This window comes from Cupressus sempervirens, chromosome 3 (genome assembly GCF_028749045.1).
Source record: "Cupressus sempervirens isolate cs-2001-9-10 chromosome 3, ASM2874904v1, whole genome shotgun sequence".
Lineage (NCBI taxonomy): Eukaryota > Viridiplantae > Streptophyta > Pinopsida > Cupressales > Cupressaceae > Cupressus > Cupressus sempervirens.
In genome coordinates, this window is record NC_143120.1 from 398,291,588 (window position 1) to 398,311,953 (window position 20,366).

The 20,366-nt window shown below is 36.3% G+C and overlaps 1 protein-coding gene across 1 annotated transcript in view; it reads left to right on the forward strand.

Annotated features, from left to right (window-relative positions):
- Window positions 1–1,179: 1,179 nt before the first annotated feature.
- The window catches only part of ATP3 (gamma subunit of Mt ATP synthase), an 83,782-nt gene continuing 64,595 nt past the window's right edge, over window positions 1,180–20,366 (forward strand). The window contains exons 1-3 of the mRNA XM_089820019.1: window positions 1,180–1,383; window positions 17,498–17,541; window positions 17,772–17,924. Coding sequence (XP_089676145.1) covers window positions 1,256–1,383; window positions 17,498–17,541; window positions 17,772–17,924 — 325 coding nt within the window. The 5' untranslated portion in view covers window positions 1,180–1,255. The remainder of the gene's footprint in view (window positions 1,384–17,497; window positions 17,542–17,771; window positions 17,925–20,366) is intronic.

Here is a 20,366-nt window from a genome sequence, read left to right on the forward strand (position 1 = left end):
AATATTAAATTTTAGAAACATATATTTAATAGATAAAAACTTCTCAATAATGTTTAATTTTTCTAAATTATTAAAAAACCCTCTCATAGGTAGGGTTTGAGTTGGATCAGCAAAACCCATTCTTTTGATAAGCGGAATCCAACGAGCCCATTCTTTTGACATGCATAATCCATCCAACTATTCAGAATCAATCCAACTATTGATTGGAAGGAGCAACTGTTTCGGCCCTTCGTGAGAGATGCAAACTAATTTATTATAAAACCCCCTAGCCCCTAGCCTAAAATTTTATGGCCTATCCCTAGAATTTTATGGGATGGGGGGGACCTCGGCATATGGGTATGGGGTGTCCTATCATTTTATGGGGGCCTCTCAAATAAATAATAGGATGGCTTATCCCTAGCCTCGCCTAGAATTTTTAGGTTTAGGTTAGGTTAGGTATGGTATGCGATGGGGGCCCCCTAGCCATTTTATGGGCCCTAACCATTTTATGGCTCCTACCCCTAGCCTAGCCTAGAATTTTTAGGTATGGTATGGCCTATAATTTTATGAGTGGCCTATAATTTTATGGTGGTGGGTATGAGCGCATATTATTGTAGCCTATAGAAACAATGGGGGCATATTATTGTAGGGATAGGGGCCCCTTTGCCTATTATTGTAGGGGCACAGAAAAGATAGGCAAATTGAATTGATTGTGTCATTCATTTTGACAAGTGTGCAACGTCCATCACGGTCCATCCATGTTGATCTAGACTCCTTTTCTGTCACCACAAATGGGATCGATAGGGTTGGACCTTGGGGACATGTGAGGTCATTTATGCCTGTCAGGTCGACTATCTATTCCATGTTTTGGCGTTGGAAGAGGCCAAAGGAGGCTTGGGAAGAGAGAATTTGTAGATTCTGCAATTCTGGAAAAGTGGAAACTGAACAACAGTTTATTTTAGAATGCAGATACTATATGTGACAGTTCTTGGCATAACCTATTCAACGAGAAGTACATTGAGCAATTGGGTGGGCTCATCATCCTACACAAGAAATGAACGGAGCTACTTAAGTTTGTTTAAGTTGTCTTGCTGTCCCATAGACTATTTTTAGCCTCGTCGAGATTAAATTTTTATTTATCTATCCATCTAAACCTCTCACAAATTAAAATTTATATGCCTCTCACAGATTTTCTAAAATACTGCGAAGCATTGACATCGTTAGTTTCAGAGCAAGGGCATAATAGAGCAAGGGCATAACGTTGAACCGCACGGCGATGGCGTCTACAGCTAGTCTACGAAGGGAAGCAAGGCGTCTGGGTAGCCTCACTTCCTCGTGGACCGTCCAAACCCTTACACGACCTTCTCCATCTCCATTGCCATCCCCATGGCTGCAGCAAGCAGAGTAAGCCCAATAGATTTTACTACTTTTTGATAATGTTCTGTAGACTAAATTGTTTACGCCATCATGTCAAGGGCATAAGGCAAGTCAGAATGTGCCACTCGAAATAGGGCACCACCTCCATGTGCCCTTGGATCTCAATCATTGCATAAAGGAAGTCATGAGATTCCTTTGTATATTTTTCTTTTAAGGGTATAACGATACGAAATGCAGATCATTGAAAAATAGATCCTGCACTTCATTTCATTTCCCTTTTTAAATTTATATCCTTGTTCCATAGTTCTATTTGCTCGCTATCTGCTAGAAACGGGGATTGCTAACATCCTACCTTTCATTGAACAAAACTAAATGCGTACAGAAAACAGAGAAAGAACATTGATTTTATATTCACGAGATTACCAATGTAGACTCCCGGTGCCAATAGCGATATTATTAATTTAAAGGTGAAGCGACTTTTAGGGCAAGAAATCAACATTCTTCATTGCTCAGACAAGTTACGCTCTTCTTTCTATCATTGTTGTTACAGTGTGCACTACTTAAGCACATTGCTATGTTAGTATTTTTTGTTTCCCACAACATATATCCTTAATGTTATTTTTGGGGCAGCAAATTATAATTGATTTGTAATGCTAATTAAACGGTCACCATTGCGGCAGTTTTTAAGAATGGATATAGTGGGTTTTTTGACTTTTATTCTTCCCCTGCAGCCTTCAAATGACTTGATTTGGTTATCTACATTATTTGATGTTTGGTAGACGAGAAGAATGCCAGCCAAATATAACATCTCTTGCACGTTTCCAACCATCGACCAGGTCATCGTGATCCATAATCTTTAACTATCAGCAAGATCACCATGATTCATAATTTTTAACTATCAACAATATTATCATGATTCATAGTTCTTGTAGCATCTAAAGTTTAAACCATAGCGCTCCAAGAGCAGCAATGGCAGAATAAATGGCAGCTGGAAAATTCACTGTTAACTGATTTTGAACCTTACCAAAGTGTGGCAAGTCACAAACAGAAAAGACTGTAGATGCAAGAAACTTTGCTCTTTACAGAAAACTGTAGAATAAAATAGAGGTGCAAGAAAAATGTCTGATAAATTTTGAACTTTGAGAATGAGCCTATACAAATGCATGTTTAATATGCATTATAATCTTTTTCAATTTTCTGTTATTATAAATTGATATTTACAATATAGATGAAGGCTCTATTTATCAGAGGTTACATGACAATATTTATATAAGAAACAATTGTAACCGAGATGACCATTATAGAAACATTACAATATTTTAATCCCCCCTTTGCCTCCCCCTCACTCTTAATGGTCATTGTTCTAACCATAGTTTGCAAACTGTCTAAGTACTCCCTGAGTTGATGAGTACTCTCTAATCTTTTTGCTGGGAGAGAACTTACAAGTCTAACTATTGCATTTTTATAGACACAAAAACAATGGGTAAAAAAGATGATGCAGGTAAAACACAGGTTAAAATTTGTTTTCTATATGTTGTTTTTGCTATAATACCATACATTTTCTCTGTCAAAATGTCAATTTTTAATTTAATACATATTGTAATTGAGTTGTGCAAAACAAATATGTTTCTTAAAGAGAGATTAGGCTTTAGTTCTTTCTAAGTTGCCAAGTTTTTGTTGAGTTTCCATCGAGTTTTCTTTGATTTTTTCCCTTGTTGAAAATCTTAGGCTTGCCCAGTACTCTCCAAGTCCAATTCTGCAAATTAGGGTTCTGACTACCCTATAGAAGATATCTGCAAGTCTTTTGCCTACTATGCACAGAAGATGCTCCTTGCACTTCAGAAAGCTCTGTAAAATTAGTCTGCTGCTGATACACTCCCTTATTCTGCAGAACTTCTGGAAACGACCAAGATAACCACAATCCTCAAAGCTATTAGATTTCTACAATCCATATAAATGTTATGCTGTTTTCCTAGGTTTAATTGTGTAATTGCTTTTCACAATTGAACCAAGGAGAACAGAATGGCAAACACAATCCTTCCAACCTGGTGTTGGGTAATAAAGGTTTCCTCCCCTGTAAGAAGAGACACCGAGTTCAACTTGTCAAACTGAAACCACAATTTTTAGGGAAAATTGCTAAACCTTCCACTGCTTTAGCAAATCAGCCACGATTTTGTTCAAAAAATTGTAAAAACTTTTACATACAAGCATTATGACCCAAAACAGACTGCAAGAAGCCACATTTTTTGTAGAAAAAATTGTCTAACCCTCCAATAATTTCTTTTGTTAAAAAATTAAAAAATCCCGTGACCAGCAACATCTGTCATGATTTTTTTTGAAAAAAGTCAGAAAAACCAGACACAAATTTTGAAGAGAAAATTGGGAAACTTTAGACACGATTTTTTAAGAGAAAATCGTAAAAACCAGACAATAATAAATTCCGGAGGATGAGACAAATTGCTGATGAGGCATGGAAAACAAAATCTGTAGAAGGATCTTGGAGATTTGGCACAAATCTAAAGAAATGTCTAAGAACTTACGATTTGTGATGAAAATTGTGCAACAAAAAAACTGGTGTAGGTTGGGAACCCAGTTCATGGATACCCACAAATAGAGAGCAGGTAGACAGAAATGCATTATACTTTGCAGAAATCCTAGCCATTGATTAAGTTGAAATATAATACAACCCAACTCATGGGGCACTGAGAGGAGAGAGTTGGGTAAAAGTCCTTCAGTCTTGCCCTATATAAGACTTAAGTACACATCAGCCTATCAAATGTTTTACAATAGATTTGTTTAGGAAGCTAAATACCATGGTAGCCCATTTTCCAATGATCTAATTATCTTCAATTTGCCCTTCTTCCAGGCATTCCTGAGATAAACACAGTTTCAGCCACGAGAAAAAATACTCTATTCTACTTGTTAGTCAGTTAGTAAATCAATAAATAAATAAAAACTCATCAAGAAAATAAAATAGGAGAGAAGATAATAAATAAGATTATAATGCTAAAGAAAAGGAGGATTTGGGTCAACGTTACAGAACCATTAGTTCATATTCAAAATAAAATATTTTTAGGGCTCATATGAGTACATCAGTTCCATCAATTCGAGGGTTCTAAACATTATTTTAGACAATAAAATCAGCAATCCTGCTGATTAGAAGGAGACTAGAGGAGTGATTAATCTATAGGCATATGGGATGAGGATGGTGAATTCTCTACTTTTGAAGAATCTTCTTACTCTGTAACTGGCAATTCCAAACACTGCAGGCTCACCTTTGTTTTGTTTTCCCATGCTCCAATCCTTTCTTCTGCCACATATCTCTCTAAGCAATTCCTAACGCGTGTTCTTTTAACATGCTTGAAACAAAGGAGAAAAATATACATTTCTGTGAATAATGGGGAACCATTCTATAACTCTAGTTGGATTAAAAGAAGAGATTATTGGACAGAGTAATCAACTGCCTCCCATGCTAAGGAATGTTGTAGTGATAGGGCCTACAGATTAGGAGGTCATCTATCATATTAGCTAGGACTTTCTCAAGGTTCCCTAAATATTTCGGCTTAAACAAATGCTTGCAAAGCATATTTATACTTCCTTTATCAATGTCTATCAGACTAGTCATTGCTAGGAACATCGCAGGGGTATCACTATGAACCCTGTACCAATCTGTATCCATAATTGACTCTTTCCCCAAAATCTTGAAAGCTGCCCGAACCACTAGAAAGTGGGTGTTAAGGACTTCCCTAAGATGTATACTAGTAATGGGTTTGTCGAAGGCAATTTGAAAAGGAGGGCCTTTTAGTTTTATAACTATAGGCTTCTACTACATGGTTTCTTTATATAAAGCCGCATAAGAGACTTTTCATTTATCTTCCCTTAGATGATTCAAATACCAAGTGTCTCTTAGATTTCCAATTGAAAACTGTTTGATACTTGAACTAAATCCAAAAAAGAAAATTGTAGAGAATGATGCATAAACTGTAGAGAATGATGCATAAACCTTTAGATTTATTGATGCATCTTCACTCTCAAGAAGAAAGATGAGAAATGGCTAATCCCTAATTCCATTTATAGAGATATGAACCAAGAAGCCCATAATACTTATTTGAGAAGTAGCTTATATTTATGGTTATGTTTACGGAAATACATATCTAAGTTCAAGATAGGAGTGACACTATTCCTTCCACTGTCAAAATGCTTCCCCTCTAAACTACTTAACATTCGTATATCTGAACTGCCTCCCATTAAAAGAAGGATCTACATTTTTTTAAAAACTAGCACCCTATATCTGCAGAGCTTAACAAAATAGGGTTCTCCCCTTCTACTATGTAAATAAACCCTAACTAATAAGATATGACAAAAGAGGGGATATATGCCCCCTGCCTTCAAGCTGCCGTTGGACCCTTACCCTTCGGGTCCATTTTCCTTGAACTTGGACACGCAGTCTCATCTACCTTTTGCTCTTTGGTCTTCAGCTTGCTTGGAATTGCGTCTTCTTCAGAATCATCTACTTCATCTTCAGATTCCAAGCAAGTGACGTTGACATACTCTGGGCTTTCTTCAAAGCCCACTACATCTTCCTCTTTTAAATATTTTGCAAACCAATTAGGGTTGTTAGGACACCTTACATGGAATAAGCCCATCAGGAAATTCAAGTTGCACATTTTCTCGTCAACCTTGTCCCTAAAGGAGTCCCAGTCATTAATACATAGAATGGAAAATTTAGGTACCAACTTACCATCTATCTCTACTTTGTCGTAGTTCCTGGCTCTCGGAGCCATTAGGTTAGAATGTATGTTGCACTGAACAACGTCCATCTTAACCAAATACTGCTTCAGGAACACACTCTTGCACAAATTCCTCATTACTTCCTTATCCCTTTCAAAAAACATAGTCAAAGCCAAGAACATTGATGTAATGTCCGAATCCACCTTGGTCTTGTTTGTGTTTTCCAAATACTACTCCCCCGGAATCTTCATGATTGCAACCACCACCAGGGAATGAGGAAAGCATAAAATGCCTCTTAGCCTTTCCTTGGTTACAAATTTCTTAACCTCAGTCTGCCTTTTCTCGCTCCTCAATTGTAGGATTGTATCCATGTTTGAATTCCTAGATACACTGAAGGATGGGTATGGTATTTCCTATAAGAAGCGGAAAGGTTGGTAATGTTATGATTACAAGGTGAAGGATGACACATATTAGGTGTAATAGTGCTTGACAATCAAGGATAAATAATGAAAAAGTACGCCTCCTACTTTATAATTAAGGAGATTCTTAGCAATTTATGGACAACCCATCTCCAGCCTCGGGAGGACCAATTTACGTGCAAATGTACCTTTCATAGTGTAAGGAGGAAACACAATCAACACTTAGATATGTAAGGCTAAGTACGATGCGTTTAATCTCTCCTAAATCATATAATGCAAATTTTAATAAGTACTACTACCTACCATACTAATCCCCTACGAAAGGACTTACTAAGTAGAAAGGGAAATATTATTAATCCCCAAGTTTGCAAGCTCATCTGCCCTTCTATTGCCTTCCCAATATATATAGTTAAATAATAATTTATTGAAAAATTTAGAGAGCTCCAAAGCCTTCAAGAGCTTCGTGTCTAACCTCCAGTTAGGCAGAGATTCTTTCCTTTGACCATTTATAATGATGGCCTAATCTCCTTCTATTTCTAGCATATTAAGTCCTAGCACTTTACATAAGGCGAGCCCTTCTACCAAGGCCAAGACTTCCGCCTAGTTTTTGTAGCTTCACCTATATATTTTGCTATTTACACTATTTCCTCCCCTTTGTCATTATATATACAACAATCGATACTTGCCTTACCTAGATTTCCCCTTTAAGCTCCATCAAAATTTAAATTAAGCCAGCCTTTCTTTGGCTCCTTCCAAACACATTTTATCCTCTTATTTATTCCTTTGGTTCCCCCTTTATCAAGAAAAAGAGGAATTTTTATACCAATCCATCGGCCATGTATCTTCGTATCCCCATGAGTCATAATTGCTGATTTATGGTCAGCCTTAAACAACCTCTTATTAGCATTTTCAGATTTCCACAATCCATTTGTCATATGAATTTTTTCTTCTGGATTCGATTGTGTGTGTTTTTTAGCATCAACTTTTCGGATCACACTCTGTGATCCATCATTAGGATGAGAGAATGTAAGAATGATCATCCTGATGATGGATGACAGAGTGTGATCCGAAATGTTGATGCTAAAAAACACACACACAATCGAATCTAGAAGCAAAATTTCATATAACCTATTATTAGTCAATTCAATAATCGATATTTTGATTTTGTTAATTAGTTGTTTAACCTCCATTTTCCTATCTTGAAAGACTCTTCTATTTCTCTCCTTCCGTAGTTGCCAAAGAACAATGGAAGGAGAGGAGATCCAAAGCCAATGGACGATACTATTAGAATGCAAGAAGGGCCAAGCTGAAAGCATATTAATAATAGAGCTAGGGAATGCTGAACTCCAACCTAGTTGAGACCACAACCATTGCCAATAGGAAGTGGAATAAGGGGAATGAAGGAAAAGACGATCAACAATTTCTTCCTCTCATTCATAGACATGACATATGCTTTGACCCTAATAACCCATCTTCCTTAGTCTTTCTACTGTAAGGGCCCTCTCATGAAGGACAATCCAAGTAAAGATTCCAGTTTTAGGAAGACAAAACTTATTCCAACATAATTTTAATGGTAAAATGCTTTCGAAGTAGCCAAGAGAGAGTTCTAATAATTTATACTCCATCTTGGAGCTATATTCTCCACTATTGCTTCCATCCTAGATAAGAACATCCTTTTTGTGCTTGAGAGAAATTTTCCTAGATTGAAGAATTGACTTTAATAGATCTCTTCCCCCGGGGGGCTATCCTCCTTATCTAAGTCTTTCTAGCGCCACCTAAGCCCATCCTCTTTAAATTCCATATAATTACTAACCTTGGAGCTCCATTTGGATTCTAGAAGGTCCCTAGACCGAGATAGAGGCAGGACTAGGTCTAAAGCTTTATACCCTCTCCAAGAATCTTGCCAAAATAAAGCATCATTTCCATCTCCAAGATTCCATGTAAGTTTATCTTGGATGATGGACTTGCATTTGAGCAGAAAGTTCCAGAATTTTGAGCCTCTAGGGGGATTAGCCTTGTTGAAAAACCTGAATGGATCTGGAGATGATAGGTATTTATGGATTAAGTTCCTAACTCACTTAAGGTTAGGGAACCTAATCATCCTTCAAACTAGCCTAGCTCCTAAAGCCAGCCCTTGAAGCTTAATGTTCCTTATTCCTGCCCCAAACCTAATCCCATGACAGAAGAGAGAACTTTCTGTTCTCAGCACTTCCTTGCCAAAAGAAAGATCTCAGATATCCATTAATTTCAGTCATTTTGCTGCTCGGAAGATCAATACAAAAGAGTTGATAAATAGGTTGGGCAGATAAGACTGATGAAAGCAAGGTCCTCCTCCCGGCTGATGAAAGCCATTTTCCTTTCCAAGCTGCCCTCTTTTTTATAGTTTGTCTATAATCGGGTCGCAGAGCTTGGTATGCCCTGAGTTTAAGGGCAACCCTAGATACTTACAGGGAAGAGAACCCTTGTTAAAGTAAAAAACAACACACTTGTTCCTCCGTTCTAGGCTGAATATTAAAAAAAAAATCCAATTTGTCTCTGTTAATCTCTTGACCAAAGGCCAAAGAATACTGTTTCAGATTGCCATCTAAGGCCGTTGCTTCTTCGACCATACAACATTGTATCATTTGCGAAATGCTGATGAGTTGTAGATTCCAGAGCACTTGTAATAGGAATATCATTGATAAAACCTAAGGATCTGGCTTGAGAGATAGATCTGCCTAGAGCATCTGCCACTAGGATAACAAGGGGGAGATTGGGTCTCCCCGTCTTAGTTGTCGTGAAATACTAAAAAGGCCTACCAGAGCACTATTGACTAAAATTGGCAGTTTTGGAGTTGAGATGCATTCAAAGATCAGATTGATCTATTGCTTGGAGAACACATAAGCTTCCAGATATTTGCATAAGAATCTCCAATCTACCTTCTCATATGCTTTTTAAATATCTTATTTGATGAGCATACTTGGAGATTTTTTAATTTGAACTGAATGAATGGCCTTGAGGTATAATGATACCATCTTATATTTACCTCCCTGGAACAAAACTTGTTTTCTCCTCACTAATAAGGTCAAGTAAGATCCCTGAAGTGTTAAAGCCAGGATCTTAGTAAAAGGATTATAGAGTGAATTACAGAGAGCTATAGGTCTAAAGTCGTTTAAGGTTTCAGCATTTTCTTTTTTTGGAATGAGTGCTATGAAAGTGTTATTGACTTCCCTTAAAAGTTTTCCAGAGTTCTGAACTCCTTCCGTGGCATTGGTAATATCATCTCCCATAAAGTCCTAACATTTTTGAAAAAATTGGCAAGAAAGCCACCAGGGCCTGGACATTTGGTCAGGTTCATAAGATTAAGAGCTGTTTCTACCTCCTGCTTGGAGAATTTCCGCAATTGTAGCTTATTTTGTTCCATGGACACTAATTTGGGGATATTTTCAAGAACATCTTGATGAGCCTTTATGTCAGAACATATTAAGATATTGTAACTTTTTGGGCCTTTATGTCAGAACATATTAAGTTATTGTAAATATCTTCAAAGTAAGAGACGACCTCTAATCCTATCTCATCCGGGGACTCCTTAATGATACAGTTTGCTCCTCTAATAGATGTAATACGATTGATCACATGTCTTTGTTTAGAGCTGTTATGAAAGAACAGAGTGTTATTGTCCCCTGCCTCAAGCCAGACTCCCTCGACTTTTGCCTCCAGAAGAGTTCCTCTTTAGCCAGGACATCTTCATATTGCTGCAAAAGCTTTCTTTCCTCAAGGAACTGATACTCTCCCATCCCATGTTCCATCACTTCAGTGTTGAGAGATACCATTATTTTCTTCTAAAGTAAGCTTCTCCTCAAAGATATTTCTGAAGAAGTCAGAGTTCCACTCCTTTAATTTCCGTTTAATGATTTTCAATTTAATAACTACCTGGAAAAGTTTGGATCTTGAGACCTCTAACTCCTCCAACCATTGTTTAATCAACTTGAGACAGTTTTCATCCTTGAACCACATCTGTTCAAACTTGAAAGGACAGTTGCTTGGGCGCTTATCTTCCATAATTTTGAGTTGAACAAGGAAGTGATTAGAGCCTAAAATAGGTTTGACTTCAGACTGGAACAAGATAGAAAGGGTAGACAGATCACTATGGATAAGGAATCTATCCATTTTTCTGCGATATTGCAGACACCTTTCCTTCTATTATTCCAATTAAAGGTCTTAGGTGAACATTCTATTTCCATGAGATCCAACCAATTGACCCAGTTTGAAAAGTCCTTAGAAGCTAAGGAAAGGGAACTACTACCCGCTCTCTTTTCTGAGGGCTGGAGGATTGCATAAAAATCTCCTCCCAAGATAGATATTCCTTCCCCCTCCACCCTAATCCTTTCCTCTAGTTCCTTCCATAACTTAGCTTCATCTTGATTACTAATTGGACCATATACATTGAAGAGTGTATACCAAATATCTGATCTGATACCTTTCACTCATCCACAGATCCAGTTCCTATGAAATTCTAAGGAAGATAAAGAAATGTTCCTAGGGTACCATAAAATAGCTAGCCCTCCCAAGGCTCCTTCAGCTGGGGACTCTTGGATTTCCCACCATCCTAAAGACCCTCTAACTTTATCCATTTCCTCTATTGTAAGTTTGGTTTCTTGAAGAAGAATGATATAGTAGTAGAGGTGCAGCATTTTAGAAGCCACTGCTTGTTAGGGGCATTAAGGCCCCTAACATTCCACGTTAGGATGTTCATGATGACATGGGAAGGATCTTCCCCTTCTCTACATGAAGTAAATTGGTAAGTTTCACTTGTCCTATAGCTACCCCATCCCTGGATCTCAGCTCATGTAAAGATTTGTGCTCTCATTTCTTCAAAGATTTTGCACAATCCTGGTTCTTCCTATTGGGAAGAGAGGCACCCAGACATAGGGGACCAGATTCGCCCTCTGACAGTACTTCCTGGTCCTCATTTGTAATATCTTTATTCGGGATGGAGTGAAGACCTCCCTCTTCTTCTTCTATGTTGTTGAGAATCTTATTGAACAGAATAGATTTCTGTAGCTTAACCTCATCCTCATCCCAAATTTTGTCCAAAAACTAATTCATAAGATCATCCACCACCATATTATTAAGGGCTTCTATCAGCATATTTACTTCAGCTTCTTTTCTGTCAGGAGAGTTGCCTGATTGCTTCGTTTGAGGGCTGGCAGAAAGGTCTACTATACTATTCGGCTCCACATCCTCCTCCAGATCCAGCATTGAGGGGAAGCCTGGATAGGCGACATAGGTGAGGGAACTTCTTCCCAGGAGTTATCAGGTCTAACAATAATTGAGTTTAGATGGGGGGACATTCCCTGATCTCCCCTTTCTCCCATTCTTCCTCCATATGAATTGAGTCGCCTCCACCTTCCTCATTGAAGGTTGTTTGGACCATAGTTGGAAAACTCGCCAAGCCTCCCAAAAGTTTAATCGGGAAAAACTCGGCGATTTAAAAAAAAAACTCGGGAACCTAAAAAACCGCTGAAATTTAATTTAAAATACATTTATTTTGCAAAATTTAATGAGAAGATGCATCTAATAAGTTAATTAAAGACAATACAAAAGAAACAAGCATAGTTTAGAGAACCCAAGTTAATTAGTGGTAGATTGGTGAGTACGCTACATGTTGGGGACTTTGCACCCTGTAGATTGCAGAGTCACCAACCACAAGGAAGAAGAATTTATGAGCAATGAAGACTGTGTCTTATCTAATGATGTAACACCTAACTTAAAGGTTTGGCAGAATTTATTGCTTAAGTTTAAAGCATGTATTTATTAAAACCAACACTGAGCTTTGATCAAGTACAAAATTAGGCCAAATTCCTTAATTTGCATAATATCTAGAAAAACCAACTTTAGTTGTAGCGGGTCCCCCTTCATTGACCATGATCCAGTGGGCAGATGGGTATTTATGATACCACATTTACAACTGGGTACAAAGCATGGGGTTTTGAAACCATTACAATTGTGAAAGAATGAGACCTCTTGTAGGTGCATTAAATGATGTTATTTATATTATGAAAGAGTTAGGTTTCTTGAGGAACACTAGATGGTATGTGGTAGATTCAGGACAAAAATACCTTAAAAAAAACATTTCTTCAAACTTTTAGACACAAGAGAATAAGGGAATAGTGAGTACAAAGTACAATGCCTCCTTCATTGGACGACTTCTATTCTGAGTGAAGCATGACTCAACTTTACAATCAGGGCTTCTTGGTGCTAACCCCAACAAATAAGCATACAGTGTATAGGTGCTAAACTATACAAATCACTTTTTGCCCTTTTTAGCTGTCACAGGCCGCGGGCCAGTAAATCGCGAGTTTTAACCAAAAACTCGCCGAGTTTTTGACGAGTAATCGCCGAGTAATCGGCGAGTTTTTGCCTCACTGCCGAGTTTTTCCAACTGCGAGTTTTTCTGGGATTTACTCGCCTAGCTTAAGTACTCGGCGAGTTTTTAAAACTCGTCGACTAATCTGCGAGTTTTCCATCTATGGTTTGGACATTTTGGGCAACAGAGGGTTTGACTTGGCTGCTTAAGTTTTGGGATGAAAACGGAGCCCTCTATAAATCTTAGCAGAACAGAGATAATCTTACCGTTTATGTTGATATCTAAAGGTTTAAGGTCCATTACATTGACATCTAATTTAACTATGATAATCGGACTGGAACATTCAAAACGAAGCAATCATAGAAATCTTTTTATAACAGATTACATGATGATGATTCTAAACGAAACAATCATAAACAGAAATAGGAAATAGAAATTTTCTAAAGTAACAAAGATGACTATTATAGAAATATTTTAATATTTTAAAATTTGCTATCACTCACATGATTATTAGGACTTGGCTCTCCATCTTTTATAGTATGAGCTTATTAGCATGTTCATAAAAGTTAAAATATGACTTTCTTATTTTTAAAGATATTTCATGTGGAATAGTATTTGCTTGTCTCCATCATGCACAATATTTATGAAGGAGAAAATTGTCCATATTGTCATTGTGAGAATTGGAGAAAGGTCTAAAAAACAGTATGCCTTAAATTTGAGCGTCCTAGATACTAGAGCATATTCTTAGAATTCTAGGCTGGGCACCAATCTTCAATGAGAATGTACATAAACTAGAGTTTATCTTTCATATAATTGAGAATAAATTAATGCGAATGTACATAAACTAGAGTTTATCTTTCATATAATTGAGAATAAATTAATGCCAAAGAATTTTTATATGGAGAGAATTATGCTTGAATTATTTTGCTGAGTTCTAACATTGTAATGTGTGTTGTTGAAACTTTGTTGGAAGTTGTCATTCTTTTTTTGAGGACTGTGGAAACATCAAGGACCTGGAATCCGCCAAGAAATTTATCCAAGAAGAAACTATTATAATGTCCATGAATGGGGAGGCAGGAAATTGGAAATTGAAGCTATTTTCATAAATGCTAGCAAGGAGTAAAAGATGAGCTTCAATGTAAAATAAACAAGAAGCTACAATTTGAAAGCAAGATGCACACTAACTATAGATTATCAACATACATAAAAGAACATATGTCCAAATAGGAGCATCTGTCCTGGCCAAGGCAAGATTGCACATGGACCTGAGTTTGTTTAAATTATCAAGGCACTCTGCTTAGTTACTTGTGGAGGTGGTCAAGAACTGGATCAATTAAGGAGAAAATATTGTTTTTTAGATTCCGAGCCATAGCATGTGCTTGTATCTTTATTAATGAGATTTCTTGTCACTTACATTTTGTAGTTAATGTTTTGAGCTTGGTAATTTTCTGTAGTTTTAAATTGAGGTTTGTTGAAAGATGAGTTCTGCAAATAGCTATTGAGCATCACTACTGGATTACTCTTTTAGTCAATTTGTGTGTATAATAAATCATCTGGACTAACGATGGCAAATTCCAAATGGTGGGGTAAAACTTAACACGGAATTGTGTGATGGCCCAAACTCCAATTATTATATTTTAAAGTTTTAAACCAAGACTTTCCATATACCAGGATCTAAATTGTAGAAAATTAGTTGTATTCGATTTTATATTTATCTCACAAAAACTAAAACAATTTTTTTTTATATTTATCTCACAAAAACTAAAACTAAAAAATTTCCTAGCGGAATTTTTTTGGGGTGTATCTTGATCTTGTCTTTATACAAATCCATCATTTTTTTGACAGTTTTACCTTAGAGAGCTGCATGTTCAAGGTTAGTAGTCTTTGGCTTTACTTAAAGACTTAAGTTGGAGAATCTTGCAGGGCACTGATAGCAAAAGTTCATCTGTGAAAGAATCTTTGCAGAGATCTATGTGATTTTAATGTGCCTTTGTTTTACTAATATCTGATCAGAAGGGGTCCTTTCTTTGCAACTTTGCAGAATGTTTTCTATTTTGTTGTATTCAATGGCATATACCTGTACCAAAATGGTCTGGTCGCTGTTTTGGATCTTGATTCTCAATTATTCATTTTGGAAATGCTCAAAATGTTGGTGTGTTCCAAGAAATGGATGTGATTTCATGACAGATCCGCAAAGACACGGGGCCAAGCTTAAAGAATGCCTCTTTAATCCACCTGTAACCCAAATATCTGCAATCTCTTATGTAGGATAACACGATGACTTGCTTGGCCAGCCTTTTTATCATGATTATCAGATTATGTGATGCAATTTGAACTTATAAACCATATTTTTTGACCAATGAATATTGTGTTTCGTCTATTATTTTTGTTTGTCTGATCTGAAACCTTCGATGTACAAAATGTGAATGTTATGTTTTCTTTTTTTATATCAAATTCTAGGGGATTCTATAGGGGTTTCTGCCCATAATAACATTTGAATCACAAAAGATAGGTCTTTTTTTATAAAGACCAAGAAAGTTAAACAGACCAGCAAGGGTAAATGCTCATAAATCAACATGCCAAAAAAACAGAAAGGAATGCCATCCAGTTGCCACATTTTTTAATGAAGAACACCCTAGCTGCTGACACCACCTGCAGCACTCACTTGACCAGCTGCTCCCATTCTAAAGTCCTCACAATCCCTATCCTGAACATCAAGCGCTATTGACTTAAAGCTAACAGGGATGTTGCCACAACTATACCACAGGGCCAAAAATTGGATGCATTGGATATTTTCATAATGCTACTGTGAGGTAACCAGGTTATGCTCATTGAGGCAGGGGAAAGTGAATGGACTGGTCGCCTCCAGCACACCTTGTATTTCCCTTTGTTATGGGAAACTAAGAGATGTTTACTTGTGGGAAAAACTTCTGCAAATTTTTCACATTGTGGTGCGCTGCTGAAATCTTCTTAGAGAGCAGTCTATATCATCTACGGAATCAAATTTTTTTTTTTTTTGAAATTGCTGTCCTACTACATGATAAGGGAAATTGAAACTAAACTTTTAAAATTTGTCATTTCTCTTGTAACTAAAGATTTCTAATAAGCAGTCCATAAATTATAGGATCTGTCTATGTAGATAATGGAAAGAGATGACATTGGCCCCTTGAGTGTTTGGCTGACTCTATAGCTTTCCCATAAATGTAAGGTTATCAATAATTTATCACCACAGAACCGAACTTCTTAAGTAATTTTGCACACTGGCTTACCCATTGTTGCTATACTTGGTCTCTACATGAATGTTGCAAATGAGATAAAATCAATTTTATTACTAACTTAGTTTATTGGCAATGCAATTGTTCCCACTGACACATTTTTTTTACAGAGATTTAATGTAGCTCTTGGCAAGAGTCCTTTATATCGTGCAACTTTGTAATCTTTTCCTTAGTTTACAACGTAAGGAATTTACAGTGTAAATGAAAATTTAGGTGCATGTGTGCATGTCTATGTTAACATATATCTTTACCTTTATTGATACTATGACGCCTACATATACTTGATTTGGATGTAAATTAAAAGTGCTTTAAATGGCGACCTGTGCAAAACTACCTAAGAAAGGTGTAAAATAGGATCCATGGGACATAGTATAGATCTAGGGGCTAAAAGATTCCAAATCGTATGGAAAAGAATACCTTATAGGTTCTACATTTTGAATTGTATAGCAAGCAGACACAGTCTATATTTCTTGCTATATTTCAATGTTTCATAAACAAATATGGGGTAATTCTTGCAATGTTGCATAGACTTTTAGTCAAACTCACTGACACAAACTACAGAGTTTAGACATGCCAGGGTTGGTATGTTAGCCTTACATGCCTCTCTTGGGAAAAAATAGCTTATTTGTGATGTAATAATATCCCACTTTAACATCATCTAAGATGCATTTTTTTTTTTCAAAAAATATCTTAGCCCAGCAAATATTATAGGGACCTGGATATTGAACTCAGCATGTGGGCAAAAGTAGCTTATTTGTGATTAATAATATCCCACTTTAATATAATCTAAGATGCATTTTTTTTCAAAAATATCTTAGCCCATCAAATATTTCATGGGCCTGGATATTGAACTCAGCATGTGGGTAATGTTGCGTTGTAAACTAAGATGACCATAGCATAATGGCATATCGTTTTGTTTCTCCTTTATGGAAATGCCTCTAGACCAACCAAGTCTATTCAGTTGCCAGAGCTGGCTTTGAACTTGAGTTGGTTAACACTAATCTATTTTATCATTTTCCTCAGTAGCATACTTGTAGAGATATTAAGTTCAATTTTTATCCTTAATGATGGTCTAGATTATTGAAATCATTTTGAAGTTTTAAATCTCTAGTGGCAAAGAAGCTTCAAGAATGTTGCTTAATTATAAAGTGCCTGATCATGGGTAGGCTGCCATAGCGGGATTTAATTCCTTTTCTGGAGTTATACCATATCTCTTTGCTTTTTTTGTTACAACATAGTTTTAATTGTTTACATAAATATGAACCGAAGGTATTGTTTATTTGGTTATTCTTTTGTTTTAAATCGCCATAACTACTCCATTCCTTGGTTGGATTGGCAGTTCTCATCCTTAAACTTTGTTTTTTCAGGGAACTGCCTTCCTTTGGCTTGCGAGCAATTTCTACTCAAATTGGTGAGATACCTTTTCATTTGCCTTTTTTACATTCCACGATATGTTTGTAAGATGCATTTCATTCTCTAAACTTATGCTCTTTTCTTATAGTCTATATTCTAGATTCCAATATACTTTTTTTCAAGAATTATTTGGAATATGATAGAGATTGTAATTTTGTTGCTTGAAATGCTACTTGTGTCTGAAACTTTAAACAAGGTGGAATTCATATGTGGCAATTTATCATGCAGTACGAAACAGGATGAAAAGTGTAAAGAGTATACAAAAGATTACAAAGGCAATGAAGATGGTTGCATCATCAAAGCTAAGGGCAATACAAACAAAGGCGGAGAATTCTCGAGGGTTATGGCAACCATTCACTGCACTGCTTGGTGATATACCTGGTATGTCATAGGCAATTCTAGTCTGTCAAGATGATTTGTCCATTTGGTTAGGGATAGCTTCCATTACATTCTTTTAAAAAATTTCATAAATTGTGTTTCTAAAGTTGACGAGACTAAGAGAGTGATTGATCATGGTAGGAAGCTGAATTTAATGAGATAAAACAAAAGTTGAAGGTATACACATGCAATGAGATACATTTGGTAATGGAGTATGTAATGCAGTCCAAATTTGTGAACCCAATTAAGTAGACTATGAACAAGGCAGCTCCTTATAAAACTGAATCATAATTTCAACAAGTAGATAACAGAAAACTCAGAAATTCAGGATGACAGTGCATCAAGATTTTACATCAGAATGCCAACTCTTACAAAAATGCAAAGTTGCATGGATACGGATATGGATAGAAATACAGATATGGTACTGGGTACGGATACGACCATTTTTTAAGATCCCCAATATGGATACGGCTGGATACGACATTGATTAATATCACATCCACATATATTTAACACAATTTTCTAACTTATTAGAGTTTTTCAATGCTTCAAAAACAATATTGACAAACAAATGCTACATAAATATATATAACTTAATTTAACACATTACAATATGCAAAAATTGTAGAGTTGCATTAGAAGATAACCCAACAAAATGGGTTGCTGAATAGAAAAACATTTTATTTGTCTTTCTCATTTGGTATGGGTTTCGTTTATACCATTTTTAAAAAACATTTGTATTAATAAAGTTTTTAAAATTAAATATGGGCAGTTTTACACATCTAAAAAAATCAAATTACATAGTATTTTGCACACTTGGAAAACCAACATTTTTTAGGCAAACATTGGTGCAATAGTCAATGTGTATTTGGGCAGTCTCGGATATGTTTGCAAATTGGATACTGGGATAAGTGCGCCCAAGGAAGGACAGAGGAGTTTCCGGTAACTCTGCAAAAATGTTTACATCAGTGTGCAATGTTTAGCCCATTCTGGTTTTCCCAGGCTTCCTACAGATCACAGCCCAGTCATAATGCCTCCTAGTTCAATACAACACCACGTTCTTTATCAATTGCTTTCTGATAGTCTATCTTCAGCTTCACCATTCCTTCAATCAACTTCTAGCGAGCCAATCTTCCACTTCCTGCCCTTTCTTAAATATCTTTTATTTTCAAACATCACGATTTGTGAAGCCAACCCCGTCCAATGTCCATATTTATTTCTGTCAGCTATGTCCTTTCCAAATTTCGTTTACATCCCCACTTCCCCAGGATTATTCGTTCTTCATAAGAGGTATGTGATACAGGAATAGTTTAACTGCACCAACTGGATTTCTGATGTAATAAATGACTGTGCCAGAAAAACAGTTTTCAGGTCATGTGTGATCAATTATTCTTTGGGCACCCAACAGGTAATAATGTCCAAAATAGCAATAGTAAGGCCCAAGTCATTCTGTCTACTCCTTATAGCAGTCACAGATGAAGGAATAACACAGGCAGTGCTAGCATATCAGATCCAAAAGAGTGTTGAGTATTTCGTGATCAATGTCAAAGATTGATGGTTAAGGTTGTATAAATTTTGGAGGGCACTCAAGTGATAGATAATTGGAATGAAATGCTTATCAAGCTGCTGATTATTCATCAGATCATAAGTTACCTGGTTGTCTGGCTGATCTACTTGGGTCTGTGCCTGAGCTGGCTGCTTCTGCCAAGTCTGACTGTATGCCATGTCATTGTTTAATAAAATAAAGGTAGATTTCTTTAGAACAAAAATGTGGCGACTTCTTTGGAGTTTTAAATATGAAGGCAATTTATGTAAGGTTTCATCACATATTCGTAACATGTTGGACGTGTTTAGAATTTAATGATTGTTTTAAGAAAAATCAATTGATTACATCAAGTAATGTTTATTCACTCCATTTTGAGAGCTATTGCTTTAGACTTATTTGGGGTGGCTTCATGTAACATTCCTTCTTGAGCATTAATGAGCTGTCTTTGAAGCTAAATAAAAGATTCTTTGGTCGGCCAAAATATAATGGCAATTTACGAACCTTATAGTAAATGCTCTTAAAAAACCTTCAAAAATCCATATGATGTTTGTCAAGGAAAAATCGCTAAAAGACTTTCCTTAAACCTTCAATTAAGATAAAAACTGAGTACCTCTTTTTAAACCTTTGATCTGAGAAAATATTAACTTAGGAAAAAAAAACTTTGCATTTATAAAAATCGGTAAAAAAAATCTTCTTGAAATTCTAATAAGTTTCTAGGATAGCTTAAAATTCCAGGTGTTGCAAATACAAAATTTAAAAAATCATGAAAATGCCATAGGCTTTGGTTACAATGAAATGATAATTGATAGAATGGTGTGATTACAAGGAAGAGAAAAAACTCTTTAACCAGGATTAGAAGCAGAGTTTCTAAAATAGAAATGAAATACGGAAAAGAAACA